The sequence below is a fragment of the Trachemys scripta genome, chromosome 5, assembly GCF_013100865.1.
Source record: "Trachemys scripta elegans isolate TJP31775 chromosome 5, CAS_Tse_1.0, whole genome shotgun sequence".
NCBI classification, from domain to species: Eukaryota; Metazoa; Chordata; order Testudines; family Emydidae; genus Trachemys; species Trachemys scripta.
In genome coordinates, this window is record NC_048302.1 from 134,492,785 (window position 1) to 134,516,036 (window position 23,252).

Genomic DNA, 23,252 nt, shown 5'->3' on the forward strand with positions numbered 1-23,252 from the left:
CAGCATGTCGTCGTTCATACCCAGTGCCAACGGAGCGTAACATGCCACCGAATCCGGCTCACACCGGCTCCCGCTGTGTGAATGACTGCGCCGAGGACGGGGCAACCACACCTCCGGCATGCGTTTGCACCAGCGCTGCAGGGAGGAAGCGCGCCAGGCACGTTCCAGGCTGGCAGGGGAAGGAGGGAGGGAGCCGATGGGCAGGTGAACCAGGGACCGGACAGTCGACAGCATTGGTGGCTGAGCGGCGACACGAGGGCGTGACAATCCACGAGAGCATCACTGAGATGATTCCTTGCACGGCCAGGTGGTCCATGCAGACACCCCCACCCCGGACGCCCCTGGACACCTGCTGCACGCATCCAGGGCCAACCCTGCAGCTAGAGTCCTGCAGAGCCCCCGTGTCCCAAGGTGGATACTTACTGGTTCCTTTCCAGTGCCAGGATGAGCTCTTTGCCCTCAGCAGTCACGGCCATCTCCCCCGTGGCAGGCGCTGGCACCTGTGGAAGGAGAGCAAGGGAGGAATCGGGTCACAAGGGAAAGCCAGGGAGACACCAAACCGCTGCACAGCTCTGTGTCCACTGCCAGCTCCCCCCAGGCCAGGAGATCTGCAGGGTGGGGGATCTGGGAACAGGCCATGCCCATTTCCCCTGGTGTAACAAACCCTCCTGCAGCAGCCAATGAACGGATCAGCCCCGCACCTGGGGAAGCGGGACTAGAACCCTGCTCCACCCGCTGCAAAAATACAGGCCCCGCCCGCCCGAGCTAACAGAGACCTCCCCGAGGCGGAGCACTGGCACCAGTAGTAGGTCCCGTAGCCTTTCGGGGTGTACCCTGAGAGAGGGATATGATCACATACGCTGCCCTCTAAAGTGGGGTTCCTCCCAGAGCAGGGCCAGTCGCCGGGGTCCCTAGACAGTGGCATGGCCTCTCCCGGGAAGGGGCGGAGGCTCGGTTGCTGGGAGCGTTAAGAGCCCTGGAGAAGGGATGGGGTCTCAGCCAAGGGGGTCACGACTGCCCCTCCCCCCCCGTTTTTATCTGTTGGCACATGGCCTGATGGTGTGGAAAGGGCTGAGACTGAACTGTTCCTCTGCAGGGCGCCATCCTGTGCTCCCGGGGGATGGGCTGGCTGACTTCACAGGGCCCCCCCTACGCCTCTGAACCCCCAGGCTGGGCTGGCCCCGCTCTTGCATTCGGCAGCACACGCTGTCCGACTGCCTGTACACTCTGCTGGGTCCTCCCCACCCCTGCTCCAGCTTCCGGATGGACAGCATGCCAGGGCCTCCAGAAAGCAGGGGAAAGGCGGAGATACCCTCCCCGTGCCTCCATCTCGGTGACACTGCTCCTCACCCCAGCCCAGACGCCAAACTCGTCCTCACGCAGCTCTGCCTCCGTAACGCTGCCAGGATCTGGGCTCTGGCGCCCCTGAAATCCCTGCTTGGGTCCTCGCCGCTTCCCACCTGGACACTTGAAACCCCCAACCCGACGTTGTTCTCCAGCCCCTGCTCTCTCAGGCCAGGGAAGCCTGTTCTCAGGCCGTCACTCGGCTCCCCCAGCCCAAATCCAGCTCAAACCCCTCTTATGGATTCGCTTCGCTCACCGGACCTCTGACCTCACACCTGCCCCTCGCTCTGCACCTCCCGCTCGCGGCTCCCGACAGGGGCCCGTCACATCACAGTACGGAGCCCAGGGCAGCCGGCTCCACACGGCAGTTAGCGCATGGCCGGCTGGTGCACAGGACGCTCACGCCCAGGCTTGCCGCGCGCTGACGGACCATGTGGACAGGCCGCTGAAGTGGATCCAGCGTTGGGGCAAGGTGCTGCCCAGAAAGTCCCGGCGAGTGAGCCACGGAGCAGGGGCAGCCCGAGCCGCCCCGGAGGGACCAGTTCTCTGGGCAAAGGGAGACTCCTGGCTCCAGGGTCTCTGAGTCTGCCAGCTCTCAAGGAGGTGCCCTGGGACTGGGACGGAAACCTGCCGCCTCCTTTCACAGAGGCCCCCAGACAGCGGTCACATGGGGACAACTTTCCAGTGGCGAGCGGCCTGATGGGGGGGGGGGGGTCGATACCCCGCTCCAGCCTCAGTCTATAAAGAAAGGATCAATTCATTGTCCCCGCCCGGGGCATTATTGGTCTTAAGGGACCTTCCGCTGATGCCTAAGCGCTGCATGAATGCAGTCCAGCTCCTCCCTCCAGAAATAAAACCACCCTATTGGGTTTAGCTGGGAGATCTTAACTCTCCGAAGGCAGCCAGACACCCCTCCAGAGCCGGGGTTCAAAGGGAGCTCGGGGGGGGGGGCTTTGGGGTCCCTGAATTCGACAGCAGCACCGCGGGAACGTGGAATTTTCACACCAGTGGAAAACAAGAGACGAAGAACATCTGAGAGGTGGGTGGCTGAAGACTCTCTACAGAGACACGCATGTGCGCGAGAACGAATTGGAAACATCCCAGGAAATACACAGAGGGACGAGACGGGATCCCCGCCCCAGATCAGAAAAGGGGCAGCTCTTCCCCACGGACAAAAATAGTTCCTAGTATTTGCACGATCCAGGCCCAGCTGTGCTAGGCAGGGACCGTCCCTGCCCCAAAGAAGTGAACTGAAAGTGGCCAGGGTTATTACCCCGCCGGGCAGATGGGGACCTGAGGCAGAGATACTGGGGGCCTGTCCAAGGATGCACAGGGAGTCTGTTGCAGAGCAGGGAATTGACCTCGGTCTCTAAAAGTCACAGTCCAACTCCTTAACCACTAGGCCAGTCTTCCTCCCTGGAAACTGAATTCCAGCCCTGAGGAAAACATCCCCTGTCCCCAGGAGCTAAGACGCCCATCCTGGGGTGGGACAAGACATCACAGCTACAACCCAGCCAGCAATGCCTTGGGGCTGGCCCCATTCCAACCCATGCAGGCTAGCGATTGTCCGCCCACAGGGTAAGAACCCAGGGGACCGTGGCAATTTTTACAAGCAAGAGAGGAATCCAAGTGGTAAGGTCACGCCAGGGGAGGCTCCCTGCAGCCAGCAGCTCTGCTCCCTGGGCCCTGCTAGAGCTGGAGAGCAGGGAGGACAACCTCCCCTCCCCACTCCACAAAGAGCTCTTCCTCTCAACCCATAGCTCTTGCTTCTATCGCCCATACCTCCAAGCCCTGCCACTTCCCTCCTCCCCCTTCTCCTCCCCACCAGCTCAGCCTCCCACACCTTGAGTCCTGCGCCCGGGGGGCTTGATTCTGCATTAAATTTGCACAGCCACCGACACCAGTGCAAAGCGAGCGTGAAACAGCCCCCGGCGCTTTGCACTGGTGGTAAATGGCTGCACGGCCCAATGGAGAACCGGACCTTGCTGTTCATTTCCTCCCCTTCCTCTGCACCCTGACAGCTCCCTCCAGCTGGTTTGCCAGTTGTCCAGGCAGGGCCCAGCGTCTCAGTCTCCTCAGGCTGGGATCCAAGCCCTGCACTCGGGTGACTACCGGGTTTGTCATGCCAGGGCAGGGGAATAAATAGAAATCTCAGCTTCCGGGCACTGTAGAACACACAGCTGTTAAAAATACCGGGTGCAAGGGGAGGAAATCATTGACTCAGCTTCCCCAGGACGCTACAGGCTTCTGGGCTGGGCCCGCAGTCCAGGGCCTTGTCCACACAAGAGGCTCTGGCACAGATCCCATCGGAGCCAACCCTGCTTCACACCAGAGTGGTCCATCTCCACAGGGGCTTGGCACCAGGGTACAAATCCTTGGCATAACAGCAGCTCTGCCTGGCTAGGAGCAGCCCTTCCCCCCCCCCATACACCCACGCTCTGTGGGCTGGGGCCACTGGCTAAAAACAAAACTCTCTTTGAAACAAGGTTCCGCTAAGCCTCATGCCCAGCAACCTGGCGACACAGACTTGTGCCCAGCACCCCACCCCGTGGGATCGATACTTCACCATAGGGCCTTGGACTCCAACTGGGGCAGTTCCTGGGATTTCAAGCTGCCCGTACGGCTCCCACATCTTGCTAGAACCAGCAATTCCTGCCCATACACCGAGGCCCCGGGATCACAGTGCTGCAGGAAAGTGTCCAGGCAATGGGGGAGATTCACAGCTCATCCGCAGAGTCTCTGACCCAGAACCGGGGAGGGAACGAAGAGCTTGCGTTTGCCCGGCGTGTCCCTGCGTCGTGCATTTGTCTGGTGATTGGCCAGCGCTCGGCCAGGTGGAGCTGATCACCGAACAGATCAGAAAGAAATATCCCGCGCAAACTCCATCTTCGGGTGCTGAAGTGACTCCAAAAACTCCCACCGCCTGTGCCGGGGCGGGGCCTCATGGCAATGAGGGGGAGCTAAGGTCCAGGTGGTCACCCTACCTGGGCACCAAGTGACTCTAACAGGGGGGACTGTGGGAGTTTGGCCCCACTTCTCCCACATTTCCTCAGGGTTCCAGGAAGCATCCTACAATCTGCACCCAAAACTGCCGAAGGGAGTAAGCCCAAAGGCAGTGCAAGGTACCCTGGGATACCTACCCACGATTGGGGCGGCTCCAGGCACCAGCGCACTAAGCGCGTACCTGGGGCGGCAAGCCGTGGGGGGCAGCCTGCCGGTCGCCATGAGGGCGGCAGTCAGGCAGGCTTCGGTGGTGCGCCTGCGGGAGGTCCGCCGATCCCGCGGCTTTAGCAGCAATTCGGCGGCGGGTACGCCGAAGGCACGGGACCGGCGGACCTCCCGCAGGCGCGCCGCTGAATCCGCGTGACCAGCAGACCTCCCGCAGGCGCGCCGCCGAAAGCCGCCTGACTGCCGTGCTTGGGGCGGCAAAATACATAGAGCCGCCCCTGCCCATGATGCAGCACGGTGCTGGGCAGAGCCGTGGCCCCAAATACAACGTGGCTCACACCAAGCCGAGCTCCCCCAGTCGGCGGGATTACGTCAGCCAGAGCTGTGCGGTGCGTACACAAGGCCCGGAAAACTGGATCCTTTTCTCTGCCTCTCTATGGGCGTGGGGCTCGATCTCTGTTTATGTCTCTCCCTGATGTTACTGACTCTGTTTATGTCTCTCTTGCAGTCTGCCCCTCCTTTCTGCTCCTCCCAACAGACAACGGTTTAACATTTCCCTTCAGCAAACAAGGCCCTCGCAAGCCAAACGACACATTGAGTCAGGCTCGGGTTTTCCAGCACAACTGCTGTCATTCCAGAGCCATGTGCTTATCGGCAGAGCAGAGGGAGAGCCCCGGGCGGGCTGCCAGCCCCTCCGAGCCAGAGCGCCCTTCCAGGGCCCAGTGCGAGGGTTGGTGCTTTGCCATTGTTTAGACACATGGATTAATGGGACCATCATGATCATCTGGTGCGACCTCCCTCACAAGCCAGGCCTGAGAAAGGCACCCGGCGATCCCAGCCCGGAGGGATCCCAGCCAGCTGCTTCATGGGAAGGAGTTTCTGGAGTTTGCAAAGGTAACAAAGCTTTTGGCCCACCTCAGTCTCCATGGCTCATGTTATCTCTGGCCTCTGCTGAGACTGCTCCCGAATGGCAGAGCTCACTGGAGCACCTGTGCACGAGGAAGTCAGCTACAGCCCACCACCTACTGACAGGCAGCCACTTCTAGATTCCTCTACTCTACTGGGACTGGTAGGGTCCCTTGGCCTCTCACCTGCCAGTGAAAGGTCCTCACAAAGGAGGAGGAGAGAGGCTTTGTTTCCTTTGGGAGGACTGCCTGTGGGTGGAGAATCATAGAATCACAGGACTGGAAGGGACCTCGAGAGGTCATCTAGTCCAGTCCCCTGCACTCATGGCAGGACTAAGTATTATCTAGTTTCTAGATCATCCCTGGCAGGTGTTTGTCCAACCTGCTCTTAAAAATCCCCAATGATGGACATTCCACCACCTCCCTAGGCAATTTATTCCAGTGCTTAACCTCTCTGACCGTTAGGAAGGTTTTCCTAATGTCCAACCTAAACCTCCTTTGTCCGATCCTCAGAAGTTAATGAGAACAATTTTCTCCCTCCTCCTTGTAACAACCTTTTATGTACTTGAACATTGTTACCATGTCCCCTCTCAGTCTTCTCTTCTCCAGACTAAACAACCCCAATTTTTTCCAATCTTCCCTCATAGGTCATGTTTTCTAGATCATTTGTGTTGCTCTTCTCTGGAATTTCTCCAATTTGTCCACATCTTTCCTGAAATGTGGCACCCAGAACTGGACACAATCCTCCAGTTGAGGCCTAATCAGCACGGAGTAGAGTGGAAGAATTACTTCTCCGGTCTTGCTTACAACTCTCCTGCTAATACATCCCAGAATGATGTTCGCTTTTTTTGCAGCAGCATTACACCGTTGACTCATATTTAGCTTGTGGTCCTCTAGGACCCCCAGATCCCTTTCCGCAGTACTCCTTGCTAGACAGTCTAGAGAACATTTGCAATGAAGCCCCGGGTGCCAAGCAGGGCAATGTGGGCTTCAGAGATCCACATAGCTTCCATCCCCATAGAACGGCCGCTGCTCAGAGCTGGCTGCCGGGCTGGACTGCAGTGACACTTGGTATGGGGAGGCTCTCGTGGAGAGCAAGACTTAGACAAGCAAACACGTCTCTCCCTCGACACCGCGTATCCCTCCGAGAATGGCCCCATTGGCACAGGGCCGTTCTCACCCCTGCTTTGCTCATAACGGGTCCCACCTTACACTCAAGACGCAGGCAGCACCACAGCCAGGAGGGACTTTGCCTGGACAAGAAAGAATCAGCCGTCAGAGCGAAATCCCACTCCCAATGAATGGCTTCGCCTTCCCATCTCTTTGATCGCCACACACGCTGGTTGAAACTCAGGAGGCAAGACGAGCGAGAGGAACTGCCATGCCTTCGCCCCAATTCAAAGGCCCACCCACGTCCAGTGACAACCTTTCCCCCTCTTTAATCAGCCAGCACGTCTCGCTCACAGACAGCCCCAGCTCCCGGGATAAAGCAGACCCCCAGCCTTGCCCTTGGGAAGCCCAAGTCCCAGCACATTGCTCTGGGAAGCCCACGGGTGCTGCTCTGGAGCCTAAGGCTTCAGACTCTGACTCGGGAACCCGCAAAGCCCTGGGTTCAAATCCAGGCCAGCAGTGACTAGAAACTGTCACGAGCTGAGGGCTCTTTGGTGGGGCCTGGGAAGTGAAAAAGCCACGCCCACGGGTGGGGCTAATTATGGGCAGCCCCTACAGGGAGGTAACGGAGCGACCTGGCCGTGGTCTCTATGCCAGGGCAAGGAAGTTGGTGCTGCCACAGCTGAGGGCTGCAGGCTGCCAGACCAGCAATGCTAAACGCATAGGCCATACACCCAAGAGGCAGCGGTGGGATCCGCAGGCTCCACCTCCCATGGGAGGCTGCGGTTTGTTCCTTATTGTGCAACTTTCGGTGTCATCTGCAGGGCTCCAGGCCGGCTGGGTAGGGGCAGGGCTCTCCTCATGGAAGGCACAAATCTGCTCTGAGTAGCCCAATCCAGAGCCAAAACACTAAGGAAAGAAGATGTGGCAGTTCAGGCACCCCGGGGACTGGGCCCCTGGTACATCATGTTTGCTAGGGCCCTACCCGCTCCCATTTCACCTCAGTTACAGACATTTGCGGGGTGGGGGGGGCTGAATTTGGGGTTCTGAGCTTGGGGCTCTGGTACAATTGTCCCCTCTTTCCTCTCCCCTCTCATCAGCCCTGGCCTAATTGGTTTAGGAGCCTGATGCGCTGCGTGTGGCTCGAAGGCTGGTCTCTCTCACCACCAGAAGTTGGTCCAATAAGAGAGATTCCCTCTCCCGCCTCGTCTCACTGAAAGTCAGAGGCACTCAGGCTACCAAGGGGGAATTTGCAAAGGCACAAGCGGCAACTGGCTGCCAGACGCCACCTGAATGCCAGGAGCAGTTGGGCACCTAGCTGCCATTTGTACCTCTGAAAAACCTCTCCCGCAAGTGCCTGTATTCCTTGTGGAAATGAGGTGTCCAAGGTATTTAGGCACCAAACCACCACAGAACTCAGGAGCCATTGAGGATCTGGCCCGCCGTGCTAAACAGTTGTGACAATGGCATCCCCGGCTTTTCCCCGCCTCAGCTCCTATCCGCACAGTGGGGATCCCAGCACTGCCCCTCCTCGCAGGGCAGCCGGCAGGAGAAATACATGGAAGACGGAGGGGCTTGGCCTCTATACACACCTCTGACAGACTCACTGCCACATGGTGGCAGCATGGGGGAGAGGTCATGGGGGGCCTTGAAACTGCCAGGTGGGATGTCGCACCAGTCCCGCTCCCACCACCAGAAAATCTTCCCAGCTCCAAAAAAGGAGACCAGAGCAGACAGGAAAAAACAATCCACGATTTTCCTAGGAGTCCCTTAGCCATTCCCAAAACACGGCCAATCAGCTCCCCGCGCCAGCCGGGCAGCGCTGCGGTGATTTCACAGCGGGAGGAGGGGAGGGAAGCAGAGGGTCCCTCTCCCTTGGCAATGCTGGGAATGGGTTGGATTTTTAGAACATGATCTTATACAAACAGCGCTGCCTTGGCCAAATATGGTCTGTGCGTTTTTCCGTTCAATTCCCTTTTACCCCCCAGGGGGTCCCAGTTCTCCCCCCCCTCCTTCCTCCCTCCCTCCCCCTCAAATCCCCCTTTGCTTTCCCCTTCCCCAGCGCCCTCAGTGGAGTTTGGCTCCTTCAAATTCCCCAGCAATTACATTGTGTGTTTGCATAAGCACATTGTTGGCAGGATGCTCTTGTCAAACTGAATTCTTAAAGGGCCATGTTCACAAAGCTGCCTCTCCCCCTCCTAATCCCCCCCCCGCTCCCTCCCCAAACACACACACACACACACACACACACACACAAAGCCCTTGGCAGAGAAGGTGGTTAAGGCCTGGAACTAGTATGCTGGTGATGCCAAACTCCCCGTGTGAGCATGGGGAAGGGAATTCCTTTCTCTGGGCCTCAGTTTCCCCTTCTGTGCCTTGGGGCTGATGAGCTTGGAGGTATTGGGATGAGAAGGGCCGAGGGTCACTCGCAAAGGACGCACAGCGAACCGCTCTCTGCCTGCTCAGTCCATCTAGTCACGTGGGGCTGGAGACTGCTCCTGAGAAACCGACGGAAGAGCTCCCGTTGCCCACAGTGGAGCAGGATTGGGCCCTTATCCGCTGCATGCCGCAGCCAGCCAGCCCCGACTGTCCAACAGCCTTCCAGGGCTTCCCCAAATCCTTGCTGAATAGAGAGATTGGGAAAGAACAGGGGGAGGTCAGCAGAGAGCCCTCCAACACCGAGGTGGCCCCTTTAAAGCCAGCTGCCCCTGCACTTCTGGTGCGGAGCAAGGAGAGGACCCAGGCAGGCCCCACTGCCGGCCAGAGGGACTTGCAGGTCCCTGCGGGAGATGACCGATTCAAGCCAAGCAGATGTCGACTCCCCCCAGGATTTTTAGTTCACCCGGGAGATGGGTTATCACAAGATGCCCATGGAAATGACAGGACGGGACTGAGTAGTGGAGGCGGCAGCGGGGTCCACAGGGCCGGCTGGCGAGGGCTCCTGGGCGGCCAGCATTGCCCAGCAGAGAGGAGGGAGTGGCGGGTTCTGCCGGCAGCCCCAGAGCCCCACAACCCAGCGCACCGGCTTATCCACAGGAAATAGAGGCGGCACCTGCCTTTAAGCAACCAGCCAAGGGCACCGCCCGGCACCTGGGCGGGCAGAGTCAGACACAGGAAGCTGCCGCCCGCAACAGCCCGGGGCTGCAGCTCAGAGTCCTCGCCTGATTCTCAGCTCTGCCCCTGGCACAGACCGGGACGGGGGGAGCAAAGGTGGCTTTAAGCCCCACACGCCCCTGCCCAGGCCCCAGTAATTTACGCTCTACTCCCCCTGGAGGCAGAGAAATAACCCAAGTGCCCTGCACAGCAGCCAGCCTCCCCCACTCTTGGCACACCCCTGACACTGGGGGCCTGGCTGGTGCAGAACCAGGGGGACAGCTGTGTCTGGGGTGTCACTTCCACCCCCTTCACAGTGCCAGAGTAGAACAGGCCACAGACCCTCCCCCAGCAGCCCCTGCAGCAGACAGAACCAGTCTCCCCTGCTAGGTCTCTAGTCCTGGGGCTTCTCCAACAGGGGTCAAAGCTCGGAGACCGAGGGAGCTCTAAGGCTCCCATCCATAATGGGCATAACTGTGCCACCCCTGGGAATTCCTCGCTGAACTGGGCGCGTGCCCTGGACCATGAGGATTGACAACCTGTATCTCAGCTAGTGGCAAAGCCATTCGCCTCCAGCATATCTTGCAGCAGTGAGCCCGGCCCGCCAGCTGTCCTCTGCCGCAAGACACTTCCCAGCCATGCAGCCCGAGGGGCTTAAGGAGACGCTGGCATTTCCATCGCTGCCAAGGCTAGAAGCAAACGGGGGAACCGTCTCTCCCCATGGCACCTACAAGGGGTCCTGTCTGGGGACACTCGCTGACCAAGACTCCAGTTCCAGGCTCCAACAGCCCGTCCAAAATCCATCAGCGGTGGCGAAGTTCACAGCAGCTGGGGAAGGAGCCGCGGTGGCGGAGACCCAGCCCCGGCGGGTGGAATTCAAGAGTATTTTTCTTTTTCAATCTGCTGATCAGAAAAACCGCAGAGCTGTCGCTGGAGGAGCCAAGGCCAACGCCTTTTGTTTTCCTTTGAGGGTGAAACGATCTTTGGTTCTCCGCAGCCCGCGGCTTCACCCAGGCCACCTGCACCATCACTGCGCGGCTCACGACGCCAAACCTAAGAGCAACTGGCGACCCTGCCCAGAGGCACCAGCTCAGGCAGCGCCAAAGCGCCCGTGAGATCAGCAGCTGCTGGGTGCCTTAACCTAGACACTGAGGCTGCCGTGGAAGCTATGGAGAAATCAACCCCCTTCTGCCCGCATGGAGGGCACGTGGAAGTGATAACGCATGGCAAGACAGGTGGGTCTAGTTCCTGGGACCCCTCTGCAGCCTGGAACTGAGAGATATCAAGGCAAGCTCCGCAGAGACAATCTTGCTGGTTGCAAGCTGGAATTCTCAGCTGGAAAGTCACACAGATGAGAGAGATTGTTGTATGGCTCCCCATGACATGGATCCACCACACACACACAAACACACCCAGAAAGGACAGTCCAGCGATTGGGGCACTAGTCCGGGAGACTCACGCTCAATTCCCTGCTCGACCGCAGATCCCACGGTCCCACAGAATCATTCAGGCAGATCCTCCAAGTCATGGAGGTATTTCATTGATTTCACTGTGAGTTAGGAGCCTAAATATCTCGGATGAGCTGGGTGTTAGCCTCCCCGTACCATGGGGACAATGGTATTGTCCCACCTACCAGGGGCGTGGGGAGGGTAAATACATTAAGGTTTGTGGGGTGCTCAGATACTGCGACACTGGGGGAAGGGCGTGTAAGTACCTATATCTAAGACAGAAGCAGGACAAAACTCCGGGGCCTGATTGTGCATTGCCCTGTGCCTAGTACAGGCCCTGACCCCCTTCCCAGTCACAATGGCGGCATGTCCCACCCGCTGGGCACTGGCCTTCCAAGCAGTGCCGGGAACAGGGGAGACCGGATTCGGCAACGTGTCTGGCACACCACACAACAGGGCCTGATTCTGATCAGGGCCTCTGGTTGCTGCTGGAGTACACAGAACAGGTAAGAGAGTGTCAGTCAAAGGGGATCTAACAGTCTAAAATGATGTGATTTATACCCTTCCTCCAACCCCAGGATAAATTTCACCACCTTAGATTTCTCCTCTGGGTGTTTGGCCCCCAAAGTTCAAACGAACTAGGACTTGGCTCTAAAATCCAGTTCAGGCCACGGGTCTTCGTAACCTTTAGCCCTTCTAGAGGGCTTTCCTAGTCAAAACACTTTAGAAGCACTAACTAATCCTCCCCACCCTCACTTCACGAAGGGATTCTCTCTCCATATTGTATAGATGGGGAAACTGAGGCAGAGTAGCTAGCGCCACGGGCAGGATCCCAGCCAGTTCTAGCTTCCTCGGCCCAACGACTGTGCGATGGTTCAGAACGAGGCCGGGTCTGGTTTCCTCGGAGACATTCACACATGCCGACCAAGCACCCAGCTCTGCCTACACGGTTGGCACTAGGGCTTAGGCCAGGATGGTCACACAGGCTGCTCTCGCTTTACATGGTCAGCAAGAGGAGGTCCAGGCTGGTTCCTGCAAAACCACATAGCCTGGGATACCATTGTCATCAGGTGCAGCGCTCAGAGGCCCCAACTGAGATCGGGACCCCATTGCGTGGGGCGCTGTGCGGACACACAGCAAGAGAACCCCTGCCCCCACAGAGCTTACCATCTGCACAGTCAAAGGGTGGGAGGGAAACTGAGGCACAGAGAGAGGAAAGGACTTGCCCAAGGCCCACAGGACAGCAGTAGCTAAGCAGGGAACTGAACAAAGGTCTCCTGAGTCCCAGTCCAGTGCCTCATCCATGGGGCCATGCTGCCTCTTAGCTCCTCCCTCAGCCCGTTCGGCCACTCACAGGCAGCCCCCTCCCCCCGGCCCCGAGACACAGGGCTCTCCTAGGGCCTAGGCAATCACTGCAGAGTCCAGCTGTCCCACGCTCCTCCCGCCAGGGCTCTCACTGCCCCAACCTGCCGTGCTCTCCCCCGAGTCCCGGTGGGAGCACAGAGCACTCGTGGTCTAGGGGGAGGGTGGTGGCTGACCCTGAGATATCTGATCAGAGCCACCGGGATGGCCAGTCACAGCAACCTACGACCTCTCTCCTCGTGTCACCCCCACGGCAGAAGGGCGGCAGCTGGCAAGCCAGCAGGTTAGCCGGCTCAGTGATGCACGCAGAGCGAGGGGGAGAGAAAGGAAACAGGATACAAGAGACGTCCGCCCTGCTGCCTGCGAGGAGCAACCCCCCCTGCAGCGAGACCACAGCGAACACGACGCCACCCACGCACCTGCTCCAAGGCGGGGTTAGTTCTTCTCCCTGCCTCTACTCGCCCCAACCCCTAGGATCCTGCACAAGCTGCTACGTGGGGAACAGAGCAAAGCTTCCTGGCCTTGGGCAGATCCCGTCGCTGTGCCCCTGGGATGGAACTACAGGCCAGAGGGGAAGCGCTGTGATCATTTGGCCCAGCACGGGCCACAGCCCTTCCCTGAATTAATTCCCCAAGGCCCCTCGCACTGGCTGGACGAGAGTGCATCTTCCTGCCTAGGTCTGCCGATCCCCAGCGAAGGGGGGTCACCACAACCCTGGGCAAGCTGGTCCTCTTGTCTGACCTCCTGGGCGTGCCAGGCCGTTAAACGTCACCCCAACACCCCTGCGTTGAGCCCGTGACGCTAGTTAGCCCGAAGCATTTCAGTCCTGCGAGCCGCCGGGAGAGACCGGGGGAGACTGAGGTGCCACGGCAGGGAATTGATGAGGTAAGCTGTGCCCTGATGATCCACCCCAAGGTCCATGGCGAGAAATCCCTTCCCAGCCCCACCTCTGGCCACCAGCGTCACCCTGAGCACCTGAGCAAGACACAGCAGCCGGCAGCTAATAAGTGGATTCTCTGTCCCACCTCAGAGCAGTCTCCAGCCAGGCTAATCTCTGATGCTTCAGAAGCAACTGAGGCTGGGGTGGGGTGGCAGGGGGAGACAATACATTGATCATTTGTGCATCGGGGGGAGAAACAATTCCTTCCTGACCCACTTCAGGCGACCGGCTGAAGATGGAGATTTGATTATAGGCAGTGTTAATGCAGAATTAAGATGAGCAGGTTGAAGGCAGGCGGGCGACCTGTTCTCCCGGAAGGATGAGAATGAACAAGGGGATTCACAGATTGACAGACTCGCGGGTCAGAATGGACCACCCTGACCAACCAGCCTGACACCCTCTCCCCCCGCGCACACAGGCTGTGGAGTTACCCACAGAAGCTGGATTAAAGCTGTCTAAATCAAGCTTTAAATTTGTCTGTCTTCAACTTCCAGCCCTTGGATCTCGTTATACCTCCTGATCAAGTTCGCCGAGGAGACGAAGGGGATTGTTCCATGATACGTCTCTAGACCTCTAGGGAGAGCGGATCCGAGTCACCACTGAGGCAGGAAAGCAAAACACAGAACCAGGCTATCCGGGCTAGAAAGAACCTAACTCAGAACTTGTAAAGTACCCAATCGCCTAGTGCCAGCTCTGCCACTAATTTGCCCCGTGACCTTGGCCAAGTCACTTCCCCCCACTCCATGCCTCAGTTTCCTTATCTCTAAAACAGGGCTACTGTTTTCCCAGCTCACGGTGGGGTTGCGAAGCCGCGTTCACTCATGTCCCCACAGCACTCAGAGACCCTTGCAGGGCGGGTGTTAGGGAAAAGCAGAATGTTATTTGCACAGGACTTGGGGCCCTGAATCCTTGCCTGGGCCCACCTACCCCCATGCCTGGAAGGTGCTCACCTCTGATGCTTTGGAGGAAGGTACCTAGCCAGATGTGCACGGCCATATGCACGGGTGGGGAGGAGAAAATGCCTTTGTGCCCCTAGAGGTTGGCAGCACGAGATTTAATTCCTCACCTCTCTGAGCCACAAATCTCATTAGCAGCCTGGATGTTACCCAGCCCCGGCTCAGCTCCAGCCTCCCCTCTGGGCAATGGGGACCGTGCACTAGCCCCGCAGCACCCCTCCCCCCATCTCACACCCTGCGGTCAGAGCCTGATCTCACAGCATGACTAGTAACCAGCCCAGCCACGCCAGCAGCAGCACTGGGCTTCTGGCTTCACTGCATGCGACCCAGGCTGCGCGGTGCCCTGGCGGGCTGAGGGCATGCCAGCTCCAAAGAGGTCCTTCATAAAACAGGCGGGTTCTGACCATTCACGTGGCCTCGTTGAGTCTAAGCAGGCTGTTTGATGTGCGGGCGAGGGGGAAATAAGACAGGATATGCAGAGCCCTGTCCTTGGTGTAAGCAGGGGGTTGCCTCGAAACAACTGTCATTCAGCGCCAAGATCCCACGGTGAGGGGCACAGTACTGACGTCCACTTTAGAACTAGTGCCTGGAACTTCTGATCCCCGGAGATCGCCGAGAATGCAGATCTGCCCTCCCCCAACCCCAGTCTGGTTCCCACAATCCACCCCCCTGCCTACACACACTCTTCCTGCTCTCAGGCAGCACTCCCTCCCCGCCAGGACAGCCGCCTTCTTGTCTTGCTCTGCCTGGAGTCACTTGAGGCAGAACAGATGCCAGGAAATGAACAGGGGTCTCGCCCCTCCCTCCTTGTAATCCCGCTGGTAAGTGATGTTTTAACGTTGCCTCCAATGGCCTGTGCAAAGCCAGGGCCCCAGCGCGCGCGCACACACACACGCACACACACAGTCTCTCCCAGTGATCTTCCCCCAGTCCCAGCATCTTCTGAGTGGATTCCAGGCAGAAGGATGTAAGCAGCAATATAAATAAACTTCCTGGCTATCCCGCATTCCCCGCCTTGACTGCCCTCTGGCCTATATATAGACCTGGGCCCTCTCCCCCTCGCTGCTGTAATTCACTGGGAATGGAGCAATCCCTTCCTATGAACGGACCATGGGAGCCATAGCAACCCCGCGGGCTAAGGTGGGAGGGCGCCTGGTGCTGATCCCTCTTGCTACGGGCAGGGAGAGGAGCCGGCCGTGGGATGCAGCTGCTGGATGAAGACGTCTCACCATGGAATTCAATCATTCAATGGCCACTAACAACCTCAACGTTCCACCCGGGGGCTATCACCCCAAGGCCTCAGAGCGCTTTACAAGACATCAATGAGGCCTCACAGCCTCGCCAGGGAGGTGAGTTGGTAACGTTGCCCCCATTTTACTGAGGGGGGAAACTGAGGCACATGGAGGAGGCATGAGACAATTGACCTCTGTACCTGGGGGTGAAGGCAGGAGATGAACCAAGATGGTGAGCACAAGAGCATACAGGCGAGTCATCTTACGCTGGGATTACGTTCTGCTGTCAGCGCATAAAGCGAAAATCGCGTATCATCAAAATTACGTTGAGTGTAATGGCGGGCGGAATCGCCCGCGTTACAGGTACAGTATTTAAATTGTTATTTTTCTCTTTTTTGTTTTATTTTTTGTTTTTGCCGACCGCACAAAGCTGAATTTGCACATGTTAAATGCGCGTAAGTTGAGACTCGCCTGTACCAAGCGGCTGAGAGGCCAGCTGTTCGAGAAGGGTAGCAGCACCCGAGATCTGGGATCCGTGCCAGGCCCGGGCAGAACCAGGGAAGGTCACAGAGCAACATCACACAAAACACATAAAAACAAACAAACAAACAAACAAACAAAAAAAAACTGCAAAGGCGGCCTTGCAAATGAAGGCTGCACCCATCATGCAACGCAGCACACGCCAGCCAGGTGGGGCTGCCCCAGGCACTGCTCGGCACTGTCCATCTCTCCAAGGTCTCCTGAACCATCGTGGTCTTTAAGGGTCTCCCCCAGTGTCCTGGCCGAACGCCAATCAAACGTTACATTCCATCCTCCTGAGTCCGCCTGGGGTTGCATTCAAAGATGTCATCTCCCACTTCCCACCTACAGACCACCACGCAGCCACTACAGAACAGATCCCACGTGCATGTCACTGCTCCCCGCACAAAGGGTCTCTAGTACTTTGGGATCCTTCGGGATGACAGGCCCTATATTAAGGAGGCTATTTACAAAGTGGCGGCCTCACCCAGCCCCTCCAGGCTACGTGCACATCCGTCTGAAACTCAAGGCCTCCTCCTCACAACTGCTCCTTGTATTGCAGGAGCAGCGGACAGCTTAGCCACAAAGATTCTAGTAACATGACAGAAACAATCTTGCTGAGACAACGGAGGCTTTCCGGGGGTTTTCTCACCAGAGAGGCAACTGCACGAGAGCCCGATCTTCATTGCCACTTGCCTGCTGGAACAGGAAAGAAGTCTTTTCCCCCTGCCATTGCAGAATCCCTGGACAGCCAGGAGTCTCCTACTCTGCCCCTCACCCAGCCTCTCGTGTTTGAGGTGCCCTTCTCCTCAGAGTAGCCCTTTTCCACAAGGAGCAGCAGCAGCGTGAATGATATAGAAATCGAGTCAGTTTCCTGGCCAAACAGCAGCTGCGAAAACTGACCTAATAATGGTGGAGTTCTGTTCCAGATCCAAACTCACAGTTGGTACCTATTGCCAGCAGGAAATTCACACCCTAAATAACAACTGGCCTTGGCCAAAACTCTGAGCCGCAGCAGAGGCACTGGGGCTGCCGGCCTGTAGGGGCAGAGGGACAGCCGTACACTGCACTGTGGGGAGAAGGTGATTTCCGCAACCTACAGGGCCAAAAGATCTCTTCAAAAAAATCTCTCACAGCTCAGATTGTGCAGATATTGACTTCTTAGCCCCATACATGGACACTGGGTAAGGAGAGCTTCCCACTCGCAATACAAAAGCATGTTGCTCAAGCCCTGGTTTAACCCTTTATGTCCCAGACCACTCAGGGTATGGCTGGAGGGGGGAGCCAAGAAACATGCTTGCTTTCAATCTCACCCACCTTTTCGGCCACGCTGACAGCTCGCCTGCTGCGTCCTCTCAGAAGCCAGTGAGGGGTGACCAGTTCTCCGTGCAGTGGCAGCCCTGCAAGCGAGAATGTCCAGGTGAACAGATGCAGAGAACACGGGCAGGGGTTCTCCCCGCCCCGCAAGAGAACAAAATCGAGAGATCGGAACATTTCTCGTTCTCGGCTGGACTCCCCTCCAACTGCACTGGCAGAATGCGACTAAGGAATCCAGGCTGGCCAAGCCCTTTGAGAACTCTCCCATCTATTTCAGGCACTTATGTGACAACACAGGCCACAACGACTGAGTGGCTCGCAATATTTAATGAGTCCTGGTGGTTTCTCCATCCCTGGCAATTTTAAAATCAAGACTGGGTGTTTTTCTAAAAGATCTGCTCTGCTTCAAACAGGAATTACTTTGGCAAGGTCTCTCGCAGGTATTATTCGGGAGGTCACATTAAATTATCACAGTGGTCCCTTCTGGCCTTGGGACCTACGAATGTGTGCATTTATTCTCCCTGTGAAATAGGGAAGTGCCATTCTATAGACTACAGGAACTGAGGCACATAGAGACTAAAGTGACTTGCCTGAGGTCACATGGGAAATGTATGGTGAAAAAGGGGATTGAACGCAGGTCCTCCAATTCCCAAGCGACCATTCTAGCCACTGGCCCCTCCTTCCTCTCAGGCAGATCCCGCCCCGAAAAGTGCTACAGGAATGTAACAATCAGTTCACTATAATAATCTGGTGGAGCACTGTTCCAGATCCAAACTCACAGCTTGTGCCTACTGCCAGCACAACGTCTGCACCCTGAAGACAAACGCATTGCTGGCGAAAGATGCCAGACTGCCCGTCTGGAGACCCACAAAGCTCTAGTTAAATCACCCAGCAGGCACAGCACTGACCCCACTGCATCACCTTGCTGTAGCCCTATCCTGGGGCCACATCCAGAGTGGCGCTCATTCACCACGACCCAGTTCAATCCTTGGCTTCTCTACACCAGCAAGGAATTTGGCCCACGGAGTGAGTCTCTCCACTTCATTTCACACAGGTCACCAAACAACTTTCACTGATCTCCAACCTGTATTTGAGCCTGCAGTCTAGCGGTGAAAGGACCTGCCACCCATCATCACTTCCTCTGACCCTTCCCAACTCCCCAAGACAAGGCAATGCGGGTAGCTCCCCTACCCAATTCGAGACATGCGAGTACCCCGAGTTTTCAGAACAATTCCCCTGCGTTTGACTGCAGAATAATGACCAGTGACTGATGACTCAGTTTTATAAACAAACCAATCTGTTATTGCTGAAGAAACACGGGAAACTTGCAAAACAGCACAAGATCTTCCAAAAACCTCAAGCGACAGGGACACTGTACAAACCAACGCATTTTCAGTCAAAGTTAGGATTTAGTCACAGCCCAAAGGGGAGGGTTTAGGATCAAAACAGCAGGGCTCCTTAATTCAGGGTGCCACCAGCTTGTTTCAGTTCCTCGGTGCGAATAGCTGAAAGCAGACTGGGCTGAGGGAGATGTGAAGGGTGGAGTTTCTGAAAACCAGGGTTTGGTCTAAAACCAGTTAAAGATTTGGTCAGAAAACACATGCACATTAAAACCAAGGCTACAATAACAAGAGTATCAAAAGCGTAGCTGTGTCAATGTCGCACAGATTCACAGCTTGGTAGGCCATCTCGTCTGCCCTCCCCCATCGCACAGGCCACAGAACTTCCCCGAGTTAATTCCTGTTTTAACTAAAGCAGATCTTTTACAGAAAACATCGGATCTTGATTGCCAGCGATGGTGACCCTTGGTCAATTGTTCTGATGGTTAGTTATCCCCACTGTTAAAAATTTGCACCTTATTTCCAGTCTGAATTGGTCTAGCTTCAGCTTCCAGCCAATAGATCTTGTTCGATCTTTGTCTCTTAATGCCCTATACTACAGGCATTACAACGGCACAGCGATGGTGCCCTACCTATGCCACGGTAGTGCCATCGTGCAGACGCTTCCTACAGCAACAGAAGGGGGTTTTCCTGTGGCTGTAGGTAATCCACACACACACACACACACACACACACACACATACACCCTGCTTCCGAGCAATGGTAGCAAGGTTGATGGATGCTTTATTCCATCAATCTAGCCACGTTGCCACTGGGTTTAGATCAGAATGGCTACGGCACTCGAGGGTATGAATTTTTCACCCCCGCAAATGCCGTACCTATGTCGACCGAACTTTTAAGCATAAGCCAGGCCTTAGACTGAAGGCTCTTCTGAAGTCTTGTTCTGTAACATGAATAGGACACTGGGTGGGTCTGAGATTGATTTTGTTTTCTCAAACGGTAGCTTAACAGACTGCATGAAGAGCAAATTTATGAGCAGCTTTCGTGGGAAGAGCTCAACGTTTTTACAAAACACTAATTAAGCCTCAAGCCCCTGGAGGTAAATGACTATTTCCCAGGCCGGGAAACTGAGGCACAGAGCACTGACGTGATTTACCCTCAAAGCTGCCAGAGCTTGGATTAGAACGATAGGCCAGCATCCCAACCCCTAGGAATCATTTCCCTTTGTGGTTTTCTAAGGCCTCATTACAGGATACCGAGAAAGGGAAGGAAGGGGAAAAGCAGAACTAACTGTAACTATACTGCTCCTACTCTTGCTCAGAGAAGCCGGATTCCTGACACAGCTGGGGGCAATCTATGGCTTCAGATTTTTGATGGAGGCAGAAATAATCTTTACACTGAAAAGGCCAAACAACCATGTAAAGAAAGGACAAGTTCAATACCCAACTTTGAAACCTCCAGCTGTTTAAGGAAGCTTCCAGGAACCTACAGACAGGCTCTGAGGCCCGGATCCTCAAGGATAATTGACTGATTTCAAATGGATTACCTTTGAGGATCAGGGCCTTTCCATCCACCCAACTGAGCAGGGGTCCTAACCTTGCTGTATATGCTGCAAAGCCCACCTTTCTCCAGGGGTGTTTGGAGATAGGATGGGACACGGGGAGTTTTTTTATAATGATTACTTGGGGGAGACCTGCGGTCATATCATAATGGCTGTTCATTATTATGCTAAGATCCTAGCTGTGGTGAAAACTGTCCTTGCAGTGAATGGGAGAGGCTTAGACCCTGACATGGTACCCTGTTCAAATCTAAATCAAATAAATTACAATGGGACTTTTTTTGCAAGCCACCTCCCTGTTTTTCAGGGAATTACATACAACCCGCCCCCCGCAAACATGCTCTCCAGGAGCACCCCTTTCCTGCAGTTGATATAGCTGTCATTATGTATGTGCATTGGGGTAGCGCTTAGAATCTCCAGTCACAGAACAGGGCCCACTGCAAGGTGCTGTACAAACACTTAAAGGCAGTCCCTGTCCCGCTCCAAGTAAGCTTTCCGGTCCCCGTTCACAGCTCCCGCCTGCCCCCAAACTTGATCAATTATTTCTGCCAAACCAGGATCCCCCCGCCCCATTCACCCAGCTCTGAAGGGCCTTTTAACACGCGGCTGCTCAACACCATGCAGTGTGTTTTCAGAAAGAAAAAAAAAATCCAAAGGATACAGAATTGTGTTTGTATCATTTCAAGCAGAAAAATGTCATTTCATTTTTCTGGAGGGAACCCACCCCGCACACGCCAGAAACGGAGACCAAACCGAACATTTCGCTTTAGTCAATAGCAGAAAACATCAAAGATTAAAAAAAAAAAAACTTTCCCAGAAAACGTTCCTGTCCTTCCAAAAAGCTGGTTTTCATCTTAAAGAGGGTGCACAAGGAAGCCTAGCTCCGGCCCCTGGGAGTGGTGGCGGGGGTAGCTGCGGATTGAGTGCAGGCTGGGAGCCCCTTCACCCCACTTGGGTGGGGACCCTGTAGAGGCGCAAGGGGCCCCCTATGGATGCCCCCCCGGAGCCGATGTCTGCAGGGCGAGGGCTCGCTAGCCCAGCCCAGGGCAGAGGGAAGTTGGCTGCGAGCAGCAAGCCACCTCCTGATCCCCCAGCACGACCATATAGAGGCATGGAGCGGAGCCTGCCTGGCCGGGGGCCGCCAAGCGGGAGCCTCTCCGCTAGGGCAGCAGCCAGCCCGGCTGGGTTGGGCAGGAGGACGATGCCCCCAGCTCCGCTCACATCGCCAGCCACAGCCCCCTCGGCCCGCGCTCCTGTCCGGCTGTCTGCCGGCTCCATTCAAAGTCCCAGCGCCCTCCCGGGCGCACCCATGTGCGCCCACCTCCCCGCCAACCAGACCCGGGAGGGCTCCCACCCCCACTCCCAGGGGGCTGCACCCCATGTGCGCCCACCTCCCTCCCCCCAGTCAGACACGGGGGCTGCACCCCATGTGCACCCACCGCCCCACCCAGACCCAGGGGGCCCCTCTGGGAACATCCCCCCGGCGTGGCCCGGGCCCCTCGGGGATCTGCCCTTGCGACCGCCCCGCTCTCCCTTACCTGGTGCCTCGGAGGCGGCCGCGGGGCCGGGGAGCAGCAGGAGGAGGAGGAGGAGGAAGAAACGCTCCCCAAGGGGTCCCGTGAGCGCACTCCGGCAGCAGGGCTTGCGGGGGACGCCCGTCTCCATCCCCGCGGCGCGCTGCCCTCTGCCTGGCAGCCTCGCTGCCCCTGCCCGGCCTCTTATACAGCCCGGCCTCCCCCCGCCCCACCTCTTCGCCGCCAGCTGGGGCCCCGCTGCATCCTGGGGCTTGTAGGCAGCGGGTCGAGGCATTGTTCGGGTCTAGGGCTTGTCTAATGAGAAACAGACGCTCTGCGAAGCGCCCCCCTTGGCTGCAGTTCCCAGGGTCCCCCCCAGCTCCTCGCACGGCAAGAGACTCGGGCCTGGTCTTTGTGATACACGCAGGCCAGGAACACAAAGTCCCCAGCACACACACACCCTCCGCAACACACCCCCCTACATACCATACATTGACCCCCTGGCCCCACACTTTCTTCTGGCTCCACATGCGATAATGGCTGGCTGGGGCACAAAGTGAACAGCTGTAACTTTCTTTTGCTGCAAACTTCAACCTACAAAAAGAGGAAAAAATAAAAGGCTTCATCTCCTATCAGCAACTTCTTCATTAGCTAGGCCAGGAGAGAGCAGAGTCTCCCTTTAGTCTCCCTTTTGACACTAAAGGTGGTGTCAGTTTCAGGTAGTCATAGGTTTACAGGTGTAGATGTAGTGCTATAGATTTTCTCTCTACACCAGGATGGGCAAACTACGGCCCACAGGCCACATCCAGCCCTCCAGGCTATTTAATCCGGCCCTCGAGCTCCTGCTAGGGAGTGGGGTCTGAGGCTTGCCCTGCTCCAGCCGGGGAGTGGGGTCCAAGGCCGTGCCGCACACGTGTGCCGAGGCTCCCGGAAGCAGCAGCATGTCCCCCCTCCGGCTCCTACGTTTAGGGGCAGCCAGGGGGCGCCATGCGCCACCCCTGCAGCTCCGATTGGCCAGGAACCGTGGCCAGTGGGAGCTGCAGGGGCAGCGCCTGCAGACAGGGCAGCGCGCAGAGCCGCCTGGCCTCACCTCTGCATAGGAGCTGGAGGCGGGACATGCCGCTGCTTCCAGGAGCTGCTTGAGGTAAGTGCCACCCAGAGCCTGCACCCCTGATCCCCTCCCATGCCCCAAACCCCTGCCCCCACCCTGATCCCTCTCCCGCACCCCAACCCCCTGCCCCAGCCCGGAGCCCCCTCCCGCACCCTGAACTCCTCATTTCTGGCCCTGCCCCAGAGCCCACACTCCCAGCCAGAGTCCTCACCCCCTCCCCTGTGCCCCAACCCTCTGCCCCAGACCTGATTCCCCTCCCACCCTCCCAACCTCTTGGTCCCAGCCTGGAGCACCCTCCTATACCCCAAATGAGCCCTCCTCCTCCCCCCCCCCCC

At 57.0% G+C, this 23,252-nt stretch overlaps 1 protein-coding gene across 1 annotated transcript in view; it reads right to left on the minus strand.

Moving 5' to 3' along the window:
* ADAM33 (ADAM metallopeptidase domain 33) overlaps positions 1-21,995 on the minus strand; it is a gene marked incomplete in the record, with an annotated part of 75,505 nt that extends 53,510 nt beyond the window's left edge. The window contains 3 exon segments of the mRNA XM_034772285.1: positions 424-500; positions 17,395-17,477; positions 21,831-21,995. Of these exon segments, the coding sequence (XP_034628176.1) occupies positions 424-500; positions 17,395-17,477; positions 21,831-21,957 (287 nt within the window).
* Between the last annotated feature and the right edge of the window lie 1,257 nt (positions 21,996-23,252).